Source organism: Notamacropus eugenii, chromosome 2, assembly GCF_028372415.1.
Source record: "Notamacropus eugenii isolate mMacEug1 chromosome 2, mMacEug1.pri_v2, whole genome shotgun sequence".
NCBI lineage: Eukaryota > Metazoa > Chordata > Mammalia > Diprotodontia > Macropodidae > Notamacropus > Notamacropus eugenii.
In genome coordinates, this window is record NC_092873.1 from 179,352,545 (window position 1) to 179,370,252 (window position 17,708).

The 17,708-nt window shown below is 34.3% G+C and overlaps 2 protein-coding genes across 2 annotated transcripts in view; one reads left to right on the plus strand and one right to left on the minus strand.

Annotated features, from left to right (window-relative positions):
- GRIK2 (glutamate ionotropic receptor kainate type subunit 2) overlaps nucleotides 1–17,708 on the plus strand; it is a 791,214-nt gene that overhangs the window by 633,972 nt on the left and 139,534 nt on the right. Inside the window, exon 14 of the mRNA XM_072642936.1 lies at nucleotides 752–969. Coding sequence (XP_072499037.1) covers nucleotides 752–969 — 218 coding nt within the window. The remainder of the gene's footprint in view (nucleotides 1–751; nucleotides 970–17,708) is intronic.
- Nucleotides 5,931–8,411, minus strand: LOC140526585 (cellular tumor antigen p53-like). Its single transcript, XM_072642934.1, has one exon. It carries the CDS (start codon nucleotides 8,298–8,300, stop codon nucleotides 7,194–7,196), a length of 1,107 nt encoding a protein of 368 aa, XP_072499035.1. The 5' UTR covers nucleotides 8,301–8,411; the 3' UTR covers nucleotides 5,931–7,193.

A 17,708-nucleotide genomic window follows, 5' to 3' on the forward strand; every position in this document is an offset into this window, starting at 1 on the left:
AGAACATTCCCAAATGTAGTATCATGAGCAGGCAACTCCAGCAATACTATAATGTAGTCTAGGTTTGCTAAATGTGGATGTTTTCAGAGAAGATTAAAATTTGTGGCAAAAATAATTCAGATTATTTTTCATTAGTATGGGGGCTAATTATAGTGATGGGAGACATTCCCTTTCCCCATGTAATTTGTGTATCATAGTGTCTTGCTAAGAAAATTAAGATGAGACTAACACTATAAAACCAAAGAGTATAGATAACTGAAATTACTTATGAAGTGTTGTTTTTATGAAACTCTAATTTAATAACAGTGTCAAGATCATAGAATTGAAAATTCTGGATAAATTCTCTAGGAACTTCTGCTATACTGTGCATTCAGCAACATTAATTGATACAGTTTATCCTTGCATGGGTTAAATTGCTTTCACCCCTTGAAGCTGAAGGCATTTCTTCTACCCTCCAACTCTAGCATTAAAAGAGGCTGTGATGATCAAATGGATACTGTATATTGCCTCACATTAAAGCTGTCTCCCATTACTATATTTTAACAAGAACAGTGACATTATAACAGTGTTCTATTTATTGTGACCAGTCCTTCCCCGTCCCATGTTAGCTGTTTTCTTACCACAGCAATGTGTAAATCAATAACACACTTTTATTACACAGTGATTCCACTCTGCCACTGTGACTTAAAGTACCTGACTGCTGATGATTTTCTTTGTATTCGTTTCACCCTTTCCCCCCAATCTCTGTTAGGTTCTGAGCTCATGCCCAAAGCGCTCTCCACCAGGATAGTGGGAGGCATTTGGTGGTTTTTCACACTTATCATCATTTCTTCGTATACTGCTAACTTAGCCGCCTTTCTGACAGTGGAACGCATGGAATCCCCCATTGACTCTGCTGACGATTTAGCTAAACAGACCAAGATAGAGTATGGAGCTGTGGAGGATGGGGCCACTATGACCTTTTTTAAGGTAAGATTTCTTAAGTGGTTCCTTAGATACACAGATATAATGCACTTAAGTAGAACCATGCCCTATGAATAATATTCATTTGTGTTGTTATGGTATCATTATGCTGTTACGACATCATAAAACATAGCAAATGCTTTTATTTTCTATGCAATAAGAAAAAATTGAAATTAGCATAGGAAAAATATAACCATTGCATATACCTGCATAAGATAAACTCCTGATCAATTTGAAGTTGAATGACATAATTTGCATGACACATTTGTTACACACACATTATGTGTGTGTCTGTGTATATACAGATATATACATATATGTGATGTTCAAAAATGATGTGGGATTTTCCATTCACTTGAATTTGAAAATAAAAAAATGTGAATGAAGTCTTTGTAGATTGTTGAAAGACAGATACTTGTCATGAAAGGTTTAGTGACTTGAGGACAATTTTGTGATTAACAAGCCTTCTTCCTTTTGGGTGAAAGGCAAGGGTCCAAAATCTAGATGATGGAGCAGGAAGATGTTTCACAAGGTGTGGAAATAAAGATGTCAGAGAATAGAAAAGACAGTACTTATGCTCCACACCTATGAATGGCTTGGGAAACACAGGCACCATTAAATATATTAGTTAATATATTTAACATATATCAACGCCTATTTTTAGGTGTAATGTTTTGAGGCCTTTGGAAATAGTTAGCTCACATGGGCAACATGTTTGAATTTCAGTGATCTCCAAATGACCTGTCTTATAACTGTTGCTAGCAAATTGTAGGTAGTCATACCGATTCAGAGAATCCAAATGGAAAGGTGTATGTAAGAAAATAAGAAGATGGAAACTCTAGATTCATGCCCTGTTTTCCTATATTACTCACTGCCATTTTCCTCCATTCTGAGCATTCAGGGTCATTTGGTAGTTATTTGCTATTACATTTCAGCAAATATTTTCTCCACTTTAATGTAGGGAAAATTCATAGAAAGAACACTTTAGTTTATGCGTAAACATAATTGATGACATGAATAGTCAGTGGACATGGTAGTTTCAAAAAATTTACTCTATACATATAGTTAAATAATAATATATTTTACGTTATATTTGAAAACTCATATAACGAATTTTCCTTAATGTTCTTTTAAGGCATATGTTTTTTAAATAGTAAACTATTTTATATTTGCTTGATATTGATGTGAATATGGATAGTAATAGGAAATAAACATTTGCAAAGTCTTTCTGAGCTGATTTAGTCAACATATGGTCATATTTCATTCAAATTGCTTTTAAATGGACACTTATGAAATACATAGTCTAAAGGATTTTTCTCATACAACCTAGAACTGAAAATAAAGAAAAATGAGTATTCCATTATCTAAATTAGGAACTGATAATTTATTCACCAAAAAAATGCAATAAATACCTACTGTTTGCAAGGGACTATGCTAGGGACTGTAGATTTTGTATACCTCAGTTCTTATTGATGAATACTTTGTTATAGAACATTACAAAGCATCATTTTAAATGTTTTTCCTCAGGATACTCATATTACTTCCCTTGTTCATCTGTTCGTTTTTAGTCCATAAGTGTTTGCATTTCATTTTTGGATTTTTCAATTAAGATGTTATTTTCCCCTTCCTCTGCTCTCACCTGCCCACCAGAAAAGAAAGAAAAAGAAAACTCTTGTAAATATATAGAGACAAGCAAAGTAAATTCCTACATTGTTCATGACTAAAAATATATATCTCTTTCTTTATATTTAACTCCTCACTTTTTCCAGAGTTAAGGTAATATTCTTAACCATTTTATTTCTGAATTCATGGTGGGTCAATATGTTTATCAAAATTTTTAAATCTTTAAAAAACTTATAATTTCTTTCTTGATACAGTTGTTTTCCTGATTCAGCTCATTTCATTCTGAATCAGTGAATACTCATGTTTCCATGATCCTTTGAAAGTAATCTCTTTAATTGTTTCTTAAGGCACATTAATATTCCTTTGTATTCACATAGCATAATTTAGTCAATAATTTTCCAATCAATGGACACCCCTCTGGTTTCTAGTTCTTTATTAAATTAAAAAATGTGATTATGAATGATTTTGTACTCATGAATTCTTTCACTTTAAAAAAAAAATCTCTTTGCAGTATAAGCCTTCTAGTAGTAGTTTTGGGTCAAAGGGTTTAGTGACTTTTGGTAATATACTTCGAAATTGTTTTCCATAATGGTTGGGACAATTTGAAGTTCTACCAAAAGTACCTGATTTCTCTTAGCCCCAACAATATTTGTAATTTTCCTTTTTAAAAACTATTTCTGCAATCTGATAGATGTAATGAGGATCCTCAAAATTATTTTTTATTTCTCTCATTATTAGTGATTTAGTATTTTCTTCCCTTTCGAATGGCCATTGATATCATGAATTTCATCCTTGGAAAACTTTGATGGAAAAAAATATTTGCAAAGTATCCACAGACATTCTTTCAAGACTGCAGTGGATCCACGCAGTGATCTTATTGATGATATTCCCTTTGTTTCAGATTACAGCCCATTTCTTCCTTCTCATTGTGTTTGATTCTTGTTCGTGCTAGCCAATAGATCCTTGAGAAAGGATCCACTACAAAGATTGCAAAGTATTCCTTCAATATTTTAACATTTTGAAGGCTCCAGTGTAGTACTTAGTTTGTCATTTCTTAGTCTTGCCACATGAATGCCCTTTTTATTTTTCTTTTCTAACACTTCTGTAGGAAATGGCACCTATTGTGAATGTCAGTATTGGAAGAACTAGGGCAGCCTCCTTAAGGTCATCATGCATTTCTAGGATTAAAACTCATCTAAAACTTGAATCTTTTTTAAAATATATAATTTATTTATTTTTCAGTTTTCAACATTCACTTCCACAAGAATTTGAATTCCAAATTTTCTCTCCCTCTCTCCCCACATCTACCACTGGACAGCATGCACCTCATCCACCCTTTCATCCAGTCTGTCCTCCCTTCTATTACTTCCCTCTTTTTCCATCCTCCTCCCCTCTATTTTCTTGTAGGGCAAAATGGATTTCTATACCCCATTGCCCATACATCTTATTTCCCATTTGTATGCAAAAACAAATTTTAACATTTCATTATTAAAACTTTAAGTTCCATATTCTCTCCTTTCCTCCCTCCCCACCCACCCTCATTGAGAAAGCAAACAATTCAATGTAGGTCATACATGTGTACTCATGCAGAACACTTCCATAACAGTTATGTTGTGAAAGAGTAACCACATTTCCCCCTGTCCTATCCAGGTCTCCATGTGTTCCATTCTCTCCCTTGACATGTCCCCCCACAACAGTTTTTGCTTCTGATTATCCATTTCCCCAATTTGCTATGCCTTCTATTGTCTTCACTTTCCTATCCCCTTCCACCCTGCCTTCCTGCAGAGTAAAATAGATTTTCATATCCAATTGAACATGTGTTATTCATTCCTTAAGCCAAATCCTGAGAGTAAGGCTCACTTACTCCCTTTCATCTCTCCCTTCTTCTCCTCCATTGGAAAAGCCCTTTTTTGCCTCTTTTATGTGAGATGATTTACTACATTCTACCTCTCCCTTTCTCTTGCTCTTAGTATATTTCACTCAACAGCGAATTTTATTTTTAGGTATTCTCCCTTCATATTCAGCTCACCTTGTGTCCTCTGTGTGTGTATGTGTGTGTGTGTGTGTATACATACACACACAAATATACACACACACCAATGTATATATGCTTACACATATATAATATATACATACCTACCTACCCATATACACCTACATATACATATTACCTCTAACTACCCTAATACTGAAAAAAGGTCTCATGAGTTACAAGTATCATCTTTCCATGCAGGAATGTAAAAAGCTTTAATAAATCCCTTATAACTTTTCTTTCTTGTTTATCTTTTCATGTTCTCTTGATTCTTGTATTGAAAGTCAAATTTTCTATTCAGCTCTGCTTTTTCAGTAAGAATACTTGCTAGTCCTCTATTTGATTGAAATTTCATTTTTTCCCCTGAAGTATTATACTCAGTTTTGCTGGGCAGTTGATTCTTGGTTTTAATCCTATCTTCTTTACCCTCTGTAATATCATATTCCAAACCCTTAAATCCCTTAGTATAGAAGCTGCTAAATTCTGTGTTATCCTGATAGTATTTCGACAATACTGGAATTGTTCATCTCTGGCTGCTTGTAATATTTTCTTCTTGACCTGAGAACTCTGGAATTTGGCTACAATATTCCTAGGAGTTTTCCTTTTATGGTCTCTTTCAAGAAGTGATCAGTGAATTCTTTCCATTTCTATTTTATCCTCTGGTTCTAGAATATTAAAGAGTTTCTCTTGATAATTTCTTAAAAGATGATGTCTAGGCTCCTTTTTTGAGAAGGCATTTCATTGTTTCCTTCATTGCTTAAACATAAATAACCAGGTGATGGATCGATGCATAGATGTCTATGCATAGTTTTACATATTTATCAAGCTATGTTGCATGATCTTAAAATAGAAATAAAAAACTGTTTGGAGAAAAGCCTTAAAGACTGAATTTTGCTTTTCTAAGTCAAATTTTTTTTTTGTAATCACTAAAGAACAAACCCAGTGGAATATGAAAACTTCATGATATCTTAATTTCATTTTTATCTTCCAGAAGATTTGGTCTATTTCAGCATTTTAAGTATATTGTGAAGATTATACTTAAGGGCTAGTGAATGATCAAAAGCATTTGTGGGAGGAGATTCCTCATGTTTTTATTTCATCTTTTGTTTTGATATTATGTAAAACATTTCTATATTAGTCATTCTGTACAAGAAAACTCAAACAAAAGAAAAAAATTACAAATAGCATGCTTCACTCTGTATTCAGTCAATATCATTTCTTTCTCTGGAGGAGGATAGTATGTTTCATCATTAGTCCTTTGGGATTGTCTTGGATCATTGTATTGTTGAGAATAACTAAGTCATTCACAATATTTTTATTTTATTTTATTTTATTTTATTTTATTTTATTTTTTTTTGCCAGTATTAACTCTTTATTTGAAAATAAATTCCATAAAAATAGCAAAAAGGTACAAAAAAAGGGGAGAAAAGGAGAAAGGAGGAATCTCTGGGGGTTAAGAAAGTTTGCCTCATGTGTTCCTGAGAATCTGGGGCTAGAGCTGTGGTTCTCAACCAGTCTTATGTCAAACCCCTTTGGCAGTTTGATGAAACATGGCTCCCCTTCTCAAAATGTTTGTTGCCTATATTCATCATGAAAGGAAATGCTAAATAGAGGCGAGTGAAAATAAAACTTCAGAGTCTAGCTTAGTCTGGAGGGCACAAAACATTTGGGTAGAAGCACATTCCAACGGGCATTTCAGAGACTAAATCCTGGGGGTGGGACAGCTCATTTTATCACAGACGTCAACCCATTAACAACTATTTGTGACTACCCACTTTCCTGACATCCTTCTGTTACCCTCCCCCACCTTACCAGGAACACATACCTAAGTGAATACATTTTCCAAAATGGCAGAAACACTTGTAAGTTTCAAGAAACTATCATGGCTCTAAGCAAAATCTCTAGTCTAGAAAGGCAGTATGGCAGAATGGAAGCATCACTTTGTAGTTCTGGGTTTAAATCCCATTTCTCACTGAGAAATTAAGTTGTTCTCTGGGCCTCAGTTTCCTCACTGAGGGGCCTCTGAGGTCCCTTCCCTCTGTTCTAAGCCTATGATTCCAATGCTCCTAATATTTTTATTTAGAACACTCTCCTCAGACAGCACTACCCTCTCTTTTAGAGGGACACTAATGTGAGGGAAGGCAGCTAGGTGGCTCAGTAGATATAAAGTGGTGCCTGGAATCAGGAAGACCTGAGTTCAAATTGGCCTCAGTAGCCGTGTGATCAAGTCACTTAACTTCTGTTTGCCTTAATCCACTGGAGAAGGAAATGGCAAAGCACTCCAGTATCTTTGCCAACAAAACCCCGTGGAAAGTACTGGAGTGCTATGGTCCACGGGGTCATGAAGAGGTGGACGACTGAACAACAAAGTGAGAGTGCGTGGCCTAGGACAGATAGGCCCCACTCCCCCTTATCTTTAGCAAAGAACACCTTAATATTGTTTGAGATTTAGACATTCAAGCTGGAAGAAGGGGAAGGGTTGAAGACTGGAAATCTCTTAAAGGAGAGACTTTGGAGGAAAGGTTGCATATGGGAAATAAAAAATAGAAGGTCTCTGGGGTGAGGGTGGCTATGTTCAGTCAGAGTCAGCAACTTCACTTTTCACCAAAAGTCTTTTGCCTTGACAGGGGGTAGAATCTCCTTTCTTGGACTTCAGTTGGCTGTGGTGGTGACAGCTTCCCTCAGGTTCTTTCCCACTGTGAGCATCTTTCAGTTCCAAGGCTTCATTTATCTCCCGGAGCAATTCATAGCGGTGGCGACCTCGAATCTGGAGGGTGAAATATTCTCCATCCATTAGCTTCTTCTTACCCTTGGGGGTACTGCTAGGAGTGGTGGGCAACGCACGCTTGTTGCTCTCAGAGGGTGGCTGTGGGTTGTGACCTCCCTTCTTGCTGAAATTTTCCTCCTCAGTCCGCCGATCTCTTCCAGGACAGGCACATACACGCACTTCAAAACTTCGACGGCCAAGGAGCTGACCACTGGAGTCTTCCAGGGTTATGATGGTGAGGATTGGGCGCCGGTTCATGCCCCCCATGCAGGAATTGTAATTGTAATGAATGGTAGTACAATCGCAGCCGACCTCTGGGGATTCATATGGAATGGACACACTCTGTCGCATGGTGGTGGCATCATTGAGGTATTCAGCCCGTAGATTTCCTTCCACCCGGATCAGATGCTGTGGGGGTGCCAGCGCATCTATATGCTCAGTGCATCGTTCATGGTGGGGACAGCGCTTAACCACCTCAGTCATGTGTTCTGACTTCTTATAAATAGCCATAGCGCGAACTCGGGCACCAGCAGGTGGTGGTGAGGTGACCCAGAGCTGGACAGGGCAGGTCTTGGCCAGCTGGCAAAATAGCTTGTTCAGCTCAGGGGAGTATGTGCAGGTGACAGACTTGGCTGTTCCAGATTGTAGAAAACCAAGCCGAAAGCCATAATCCCCAGGATAGTCCTTTCGAGATGGAACAGTAGATGATGTGGGCAGGCTAACTGGGGGTACAGGCACCTGAACACTAAGACTTTCTTCCTCATTTCCCAGCCAGGTCCCACTGTCTGGTGGGGCAAAGTATTTATCATCTATGTTCGATAAATCATCTGGCAAATTGTTCCACTGTAAGTTCCATAAGTCTGAGAAGGTTTCCTGGCTCAGTGGGGGCTCCAGATCTGACAATGATTCCTCCATGGCAGGCCTCAGGAAAGCAGTTTTGTGCTTGGCAGGATGGTGAGGGAAAGGGGAGGGGGGTCCTGTAGAAACCTGTTGTCTCGATCGCGGCTTCCAGCTTTGAGTGTATAAACTTATCGCCAGCTAGCGCACACGCGACTGCCACAATATTTTTATTGAACAGTGTTTCTGTTACTGTATACAATGTGTGTGTGCACAATCTTTAATATTTTATATAATTAAAATATCTATTTTTCATTTTTTATGCTCTCTATATTTTTTTTTGTTCTTAAGTCTTTCCCTTATCCATAAATCTGACAGATAAACTGTGCCATGCTCTCTTAATTTATTTGTGGCATCACTCTTTATGTGTAAATCATGTGCCCATTTTGACCTTATCTTAGTATACTGTATAAAATGCTGGTTTCTGCCATACTGTTTTCCAGTTTTCCCAGCAGTTTTTGTCAAATCATGAGTTTTTAATTCCAAAAGCATGGATCTTTGGGTTTATCATATGCTAGAATTCTGTGGTCATTTATTACAGTGTATTTTTTTACCTAATCTATTCCACTTATCCAGCACTGCATTTCTTAACTATAAATAGTTTGTTTTAATAATTATCACTTTTTAATACAGTTTGAGATATGGTACAGCTAGAACACCTTCTTTTATATTTTTTCCATTGATTCCCTTGATATTCTTGAGCTTCTGTTCTTCCAGAAGAATTTTGTTGTTATTTTTTCTGTCACTTTAAAATAATTTTTGATACTTTGATTGGTATGGAACTGAATAAATAGATCAATATAGGTAGAATTGTCATTTTATTATATTGGTTTGACCTACCCATGAGCCATTAATATTTTCTCAGTTGTTTAGATCTCACTGTTTTTGTATGAAAAATGTTTTATAGTTTTTGTTTATGTACTTCCTGAATTTGTCTTGGCAGGTAGACTCCCAAGTATTTCATATTATCTATAGTTATTTTAAATGGAATTTCCCTATCTCTTGCTGTTGTATTTTATTGGTAATGTATAGAAATGCTAATAATTTAATCACTGTATTTTCTATCCTGCAACTTTGGTAAAGTTATTAATAATTTCAAGTAGTATTTTAATTGATTCCCTAGGATTTTCTAAGTATACCGTCATATCTGTAAAGAGTGATCATTTTATTTCCTCATTACCTGTATTAATTCCTTTTATTTATTTTTCTTCTCTTATTGCTATAACTAACATTTTTAGTACAGTATTAAATAATGGAGGTGAAAATAGGCATCCTTGTTTTACCCCTGATTGTACAGGGAAGGCTTCTTATTTATCCCCATTTCAGAAAATGCATGGCTGATTGTTTTAGATAGATGCTACTTATCATTATAAGGTAAACTCCATTTATTCCTATGTTCTCCAGTATTTTTTAAAAGCAATTGATGCTGTATTTTGTCAAGCCTCTTTTCTGCATCTTTTGAGATAATCATCTGATGTCTGTTGGTTTTGTATTGATATAGTGAGTTATGCTGATAATTATCCTAATATTGAACCAACCTTGCATTCCTGGTATAAATGCCCCCTGGTCATAGTGTATAATCCTTGTGATATATTCTTGTAATCTCTTTGCTTGCTCTTTATTTAAATTTTTGCATCATTTTTCATTATGATAATTGAGCTGTAATTTTTTGTTGTTGTTTTGGCTTTTCCTGGTTTGAGTATCATCACCACATTTGAGTTGTAAAAGGAATTTGGTAGGGCTCCTTTTCATCTATTTGCCAAAATAATTTATATAATATTGGGCTTAATTATTCTTTGAATATTTGGTAGAATTCGTTGTGAATCCATCTCATTTAGGGGATGTTTTCTTAGTAAATTCATTGATGACTTGTTCAATTTCTTTTTCTAAGACTGGGTTATTTGGATATTTTATTTCTTCTTCCATTAATCTATGTAATTTATATTTTTGTAGATATTCATCTGCTTCATGTAGATTGTCAAATTTATTGGCATGTAATTCGGCAAAATAGTTTCTTATTCTTACCTTAATTTCTTCTTTATTTGGTGATGAATTCACCTCTTTCATGTTTGACATTAGTAATTTGTTTTTTTCTTTCATTTTTTAAAAAAGATCTAACTGACCAATGATTTATCTATTTTATAGTTTTTCCCCCATAAAACCAACTTCTACTTTTACTAATTAGTTCAATGGTTTCCTTTCTTTCAACTTTATTGATTACTCCTTTGGTTTTTAATTTGCTTTTCCAATTTGATGTTTAATTTGGAATTTTTAATTTATTCTTTTTCTAGGTTTTTTTTAAGTTGCATGCCCAATTCATTGATCTGCTTTTACTCTGTTTTATTGATATAAGCAATAAGAGATATGAATTTTCCCCTCACTACCACTTTGGTTTCATCCCATAAATTTTGGTATATTGTCTCATTGTCATTTTATTTAGTGAAATTATTGATTATTTCCATGATTTGTTCTCTTACCCACTTGATTTTTTAGGATTGGATTATTTAATTTCCAATTAATTTTAATCCCTCTTTCCATTGCCCATTATTGAATGTAACTTTCTTCTGATATATCATATTGCAATGCCTGCAGTTCTTTAATGTAGAAGCTGCCCAGCTATGTGTGATCTTGATTATTTTTCCACAATATTGTTTGTTTTTGGCTACTTTCATTACTTTCTCTTTGATCTGTGAGTTTTGGAAATTAGTTATGATGTACCTGGGATTTTTCATTTTGGGATCTCATTCATGTGGTGATAGGTGGATTTTTTCAATTTCTACTTTGCCCTCTGGTTCTAATATATCAGGGCAGTTTTCTTTTACTTTCTTGAAAGATGTCCAGGCTTTATTTATGTATTTTTTTTCAATCATAGCTTTTAAGTAGTTCAATCATTCTTATATTATCTCTCCAGGGACTATTGTCTAGGTGAAATACTTTTCCAGTGAGAAATTTCTCATTTTCTTCAATTTTATTTTACTTTTTTGATTTCATTGTATCATATCTTGATGTGTCACAGAGTCATTAGTTTCCACTTGTTCAATTATAATTTGTAAGGAATTATTTTCTTCACTGAGCTTTTGTACTTCCTTTTCCATTTGGTCAATCCTATTTTGGGGGGAGTTATTTTCTCTTTAAATTTTTAGTATCTTTCCCCATGCTAGTGACTTCATGATTCTCTTGCATTATTCTCATTTCTTTTTTCCAATTTTTCTTCTGCTTCTCTAATTTACTTTTAAAAATCCTTTAAACCTCTTTCAGGAGCTCTTTTTGGGCCTGAGAACAAATTACATTTTTCTTTGGGGCTTTATATGTAGCCATTTGGACATGATTGTCCTCTTCCAAGTCTATGTCTCGATCCGCCCTGTTACATAGTAACTGTATAGTTAAGCTTTGTTGTCATTGTTGTTGTTTTCGTTGTTTTTGTTTTTGCTCATTTTTTTATGCTTCTTTTGTGACTTGGTGTTTTTGTGTGAAGATTGCTCTCTGGTCCTGCACTGTCCCAAGTTTTTGTTATGGAGTTCTGGGTCTTGCTGATAGCTTTCACTGGGCTTCAGGGCTTAGCTGCTTACTTGGTCTGGATAGTAAGCTTTCCTCCTGGCTTGTACTGAGGTTTGGGGACACCCATAGTCTTTCCCTAGCTTTGGGGTTTAGCTGCTGGCCTGCCCCAGCATGGGGCCTTGTTGCTTATTGCTATGGTAACAGGACATCTCTACTAGCAAGCCTTGGAGGAGTAATTTTGTTGCTGATCTGCCTGAGGGGTGAGACCCTGCTGCTATTGGAAACTGAGTTTCTTTGCTGGTAGGCCCTGGGAGGTGGGGAGGAGAGGGTCTCCCTGTTGGCCAGCCCCAGGGTGGTGCTTTATACTGGGCAGCAATGTAGTCAAAGTCTAATTGGTGGCTTGTGCTGGGGGGTGGGGTCACTGGAGTGTGGCCTTGCTGTACTGAACAGACTGCTCATTTGTCTAGGGGGCTCCTGGTTTGCAGGAGGGCAGGACCTCAACTGGTGAATTGCTCCAGGCTTGGAGTCTTAGTGCAGGCCCCCTGCAGTTCTTGGACTTCATTCCCTTTCCACTCCAGTTAGACAGACCTTTCCTGCAAGGCTACTAAGCTGCTTCCCTGCTCCTAGATCAATTTTGAGGTGCCTTTCTATTTGGGAAGCCTTCAGAGGGTTCCTTCCTTATTCCACCATCTTGACACCAAAAATCCATCTTTTTATTTTATATATAATTTTATCTTCTTATTTTTTTCTGCTGCTGCTTCCTGTTCTATATATTTGTTCCAATTTCTTGTCTCTTCAATATTTTTTTGCTTCCTCTTTCTTTTCCTTTGTATAAATTCTGCTTTATTCTCTTTTGACTCTTTTTCTCCCACAAGGGTGCCTCTAGTATCAGGAGAAAATTGACATTAAACAGCTTCCTTTTCTAATAGCATAGAATTTCTTTCAATTTGAAACCTTCTGGAATGTGTATAACTCACAATAAAAATCATACAGTGTTAATTAGTAAGTTAACAATTACCTTATGGTGCTGACTTTCCCTCGCTGTGAGATGGTTTTGTAGAAATTAGGAAAACACCAGAATACAACACCAGTACACAATACCTTGAATTTTTTTCTATCCTTAGTATAGCCCTAGAGGATACTTATTCCAGAATCTATAGTGTGACTTGTTAAATCTGTCATTATCCCATCTTTGAATTTAGAAATAAAAGGGAATCTAGGCAAAATTTAGAATGAAGACAAGTTCATGCTCATTTTGAAATTCTATACTACATTAGGGACTGTTTGCATATAGAATATTTCCATTTGCATACCTCTTTTTTTTTAATTAACAGTAGCAACACATGTCTACATTCTGTGAAACAACCTTAAGGTATTATTTCAGCAGGGATTTCCATCTTGTTTTTGCTAATTTAAAGTGACCCTGCTGTTAGCTAATTGTTCTGGAAGACTCAATTCCAGGAAATGATCATTTTCATATATCTCAGGTTTTGTAACTGGAGGAAAGAGGATCCAGCTCAACAATTCTGGAAATTAAATCCTTGAACAGTTTCTCAATCTGTTGAATCTGTATGCCATATTATAAAGAATATGTTGCATCATTTGGGGAATATTCCAAAATATATAGAATATACTTGACTGTGCCCAGATTTTGCTCCCCAAAATATATTTTCTTATCCTCTCCTCCCACTCTTCCCTTCATTTTTTTCTTGCTTTCAATTTCACTTGCAGAACAAGTACAAAAGATGATGAAAGGTTAGATTATGGATTAAACAAAGTAATTTAAATAATCTCTTACCTCCTGAGGTTACTTTTTATTTGATTTATATGCAGTTTATATTGGTGTATGTGTGCATTATATATGTACAAATAATCACATAGGTATATGTGTCTGCTTATGTGTGTATGTGTAATATATGTTGTTTCCTCTATTGGAATACACAGGTCTTAGGGACAGGAACTGATTTACTTTTGGCATATGTATCCCCAGATCAACACAACATTTGTGCATAAGTGTTTCATACAGTCCTTTTGATTGATAAATTTCCCAGAAAAGAAACACTCAAATCCTGTAGATGGTAATTTAGAAAAAAAAAACTGTCACATATGAAGGACTGTACATTTTTGGAAAATATCGAAATATTTTTAGTAGCTCCTATAATGAAGACAACACAAAACGACTTATAAAAAAACAGCTTAAGGACTAAAGTACTTAAAACATATCTTTCAAAGCTTTCTTCTTTGGTTCTTTCTTCTGATCTGGGAATTACATTAACTAATACAATTACTGTAGGAGTGAAATCCCATGTCAGTCTTTCAAGAGGGCTAAAAACACTGAAAAATCAATAAGTATTTATTGTTCTTTTTTCATTGTGAAGAGTAAGAGGAGGTTTGCAAAGAGAATTCTGTGGCATAGCACAATGAAAAGAAGTCTGTATCTGACATCCTATGTCAGAATCATGGGTCTTCCACTTACTACTTCTCTAACCTTGGTTAAGTACTGTTATATCTATGCCCCTACATTTTCTCCACTATAAAATAAGAATGTTGGAATAGAGAGAGGTTGGACTAGCTTCAGATATCTCTCCTAGATATATATCTTTAATACTGTGGCCTATACCCCTCAGAGCTGCTGAATGTAGTGAGGATTATATTCCATTTTTTAAGCACCTACTATGTGCCAGGCACTGTGCACTCTCTGACTCTACAATCTACAAAGTGATTCATGCAATTTGCAAAATGATAGTAAACAGTGTTATTCATGTTCTTTTGTGCCTATGAACACCAGAAATCCCTCATGGCAGCAGATTTACTGACTGGTATTGAAATAAAAAATAAAACAGCAACAACAAAGAACAGCTACTGTTGTTATAATAATGATTGGATTCTAGTATAACCACAGAAAATCATCTCACAAAAAATTGCAGGAATGACAAAAAGTAATAGTTCATCACTTGAGCATCTCCTATTATTCATTTTTTAAAAATTGAAATCTTTAATATAGAAAGGCAAATTGGAAGGACCATTTTCACAGATTTAGCATAGATAGCTATATAGTTTCCATTATGATGAATCTGCAATATGATATATTTTCCCTGGGCTTTCATAACCAGTACAGAGAGTACAATACAGACTATAACTTGTGCTCTGCCACATGAAATAGTTCATCTTTAAATAACAACGTAACAACCAGAATAAAAGATAGTATTTGATATTCTAATTTTAAATATCAAAATTTTATTTTTTTACTATTACATACTCTATGATTTTTAAATTAGTTATTCAGTTCTTTGTTTTTCCATGTTTTGTTTTTCTATCAGAAACTGCCCTGAAAAATAATTCCATTGATTGTGTGGAAGAAATTTTAAAAAATAGTTTCAGTCTAAATTGATTTTTCCTAGTTGTATTTTAATTGTTTAATGATTACATCATTTTGTTCCACTTGGTGATTCTCTCCCATCTTGCTCCTTTATTCATAAGTGTTAAACAAATGTTTGGTTGCAATCTGTGACTTCAGGTAGGCTCCCAATTCAGAATGGGCTTGTAGGATTATTGATAATAATAACAGAGATCTGTAGATAGAACTTTTCCATTATTTATGGAAGGATTTAGATTTTTTATTTATATGTAGTTATGACTTTTTCTCTAAAATAACTATTGTGCCGATTTCAAAAACATATAACACAATTTAACCTTCAAGATAAAGATTGCATTAGTTTTCTTTTTAAAGATTAGGTTAAAGTTGCTTCATATTTGCCCAGATGATTTAATCCATTCTGAAAAAATTATCATTTTTTCCCAAGCATTATTTATTGCACATCTTTTTTTTGATGACATCTCAAAAAAGCTTTCTAAATACCAACTCATTAATCTTCACAACATATTCCTAAAGAAGGTAAGAAGCAATTAGTATTATTTTCATTTAACAGATGAGGAAATTGTGCCAAGGAGAGGTTAAGTGACTTATTAATTTTGAAAGCAATAACTAAGGGATTTATATTAACAGCAATAAAAGCAATAACCAAAGATAGCATATCACAAGTCATCACACAGAAAAGCTGAAATTTATATGCATTGATGGCTTATCTATGTTATCATGTCTGTTTCATTTTATTAAAATTCTAATTCATGAATATTATATCAGTGGGGGAGATACACCTGTAATGTTTGCTTTATTATCAGCTACATGTATACATCATAACTATGCAATTCTTAATATATTTATTTCAGTGGCAGATCATGTGTTTGAGTCCAATAGTTATTCAGAATCTCATTCAATCTATTTGGAAAAAAATCCTCTTCATTACATGTCCAAAAATGATTCATTTCTGCTTTGAGGACATTTGAAAAAGAAAAAAAAAACTCCGAAGAAAAGAAAGCCTGCTTTCACTTGAGACTAGTTCCACTATTAGATAGGTCTAATTGTTAGGAAATTTTTCATTATAACAAACCTATGTCCCCTTCTTTGCTATTTATATCAATTGCCTTTAATTCTACCTTCTAGAGAAACACTGAAGACTAACTGTTGGTCTATGACAGCCTTTTGACCAAGTACCATGCCATAAAATGTTTCTTCTGTATATTTTAAGATATTTCAATATTGCTTGATAAATATGACCATAGAAATATGTTCATTTACTGGTTATTAATGCTAAGCAAGATATGAAACAGTGAGATATATTCTCACCAAAGTTGCTTGCCTTAGTCATAAACAGGGGATAGATTTTGTATGGATTAGGTGCTCTTAACCCTTTTTGAATCAAATGAAGTCCATGAACTCCTCAGAATAATAATTTTAAATAATTGAAGGAATTGCTAATTTCCTGTGAATTAGATAACTAATCTTTCTTTTCCTGATTTAACATTCCAAGTTCCTTTATCTGATTTTCAAATGACATAGTCTCAAGGCACTTTAACATTCTGCTGACTTTCCTCTGAATACTTTAACGTTGTATTTTAGCAAGTAATTAATAAACAATAACAATTCACTTCAAAATCTTTTAGATAAGGTTGAGAGTTGTGGGCTAAGCAAGACATATCTTAAATTTAAATAAAGTATTAGTAGAGCCTAATAATAGAGGTATTATTAGAATGATATACTGTGTCTTCCATGTGGGTGATACCAGCTCAGGTGGATTAGGAATATAGCAAAATCTCATTGCAAGTAAATATATCACTTTAATATTATGCCTTAGATGGTTAATATTTTATCCATATAATATGTTTTAAATGTGTTATGAAAAGCTTAAATAATAAAAAATACACTGGTCTGTTGAAAGTAGCAAATGAGCTAAAATAATTTTAAAACTTATGCTCTCTGAAACACTTCTCTAAAAATTATGGTGTTATTTTTAGAGTGATAATGATACATCCATTAATGATAATGCAACTGTAATTACTTAATATCAAGTATTTTATACTTTTGAAAAGAAAACACTTTTAGTAAGAAAATGTCTTTGTAGAACATTTTATTTTCAGCAAGTACTTATAGAAAAGGTAACATATTATTCCCATTATAATCTAGATGAATTTCTTTTTTTGAGTTTCCATTTTGATAGCAAAAAAGGACCTAGAAAGCAAAATTTTGTTATAATTAGAAAAAAATCTTCATGCATTTGAATTTATAACCTTCTTCTATCTCTTATAGTTCTCTAAGATTTTCAGGCTTAAATAAGAATTATCTGACTAAATATAATTTGTACCATAAGGATTCTTTTGCTATTTTGTAATGAAAAAGCATACTATAAGATTCATATGTACATATATATATGTATTAACATTGCCCTTATACTTGGAAATAAAAGAAAATCCATATTTTGCTGTAGTTACAATATTTCTTTAGTAATTTGGAGAGGAAAGCAATGAACTCGAGTATGAAATTGCATTTTTATGCTTCTTTTCTTGAAAGAAGATCTGTTTTGCTTCAAA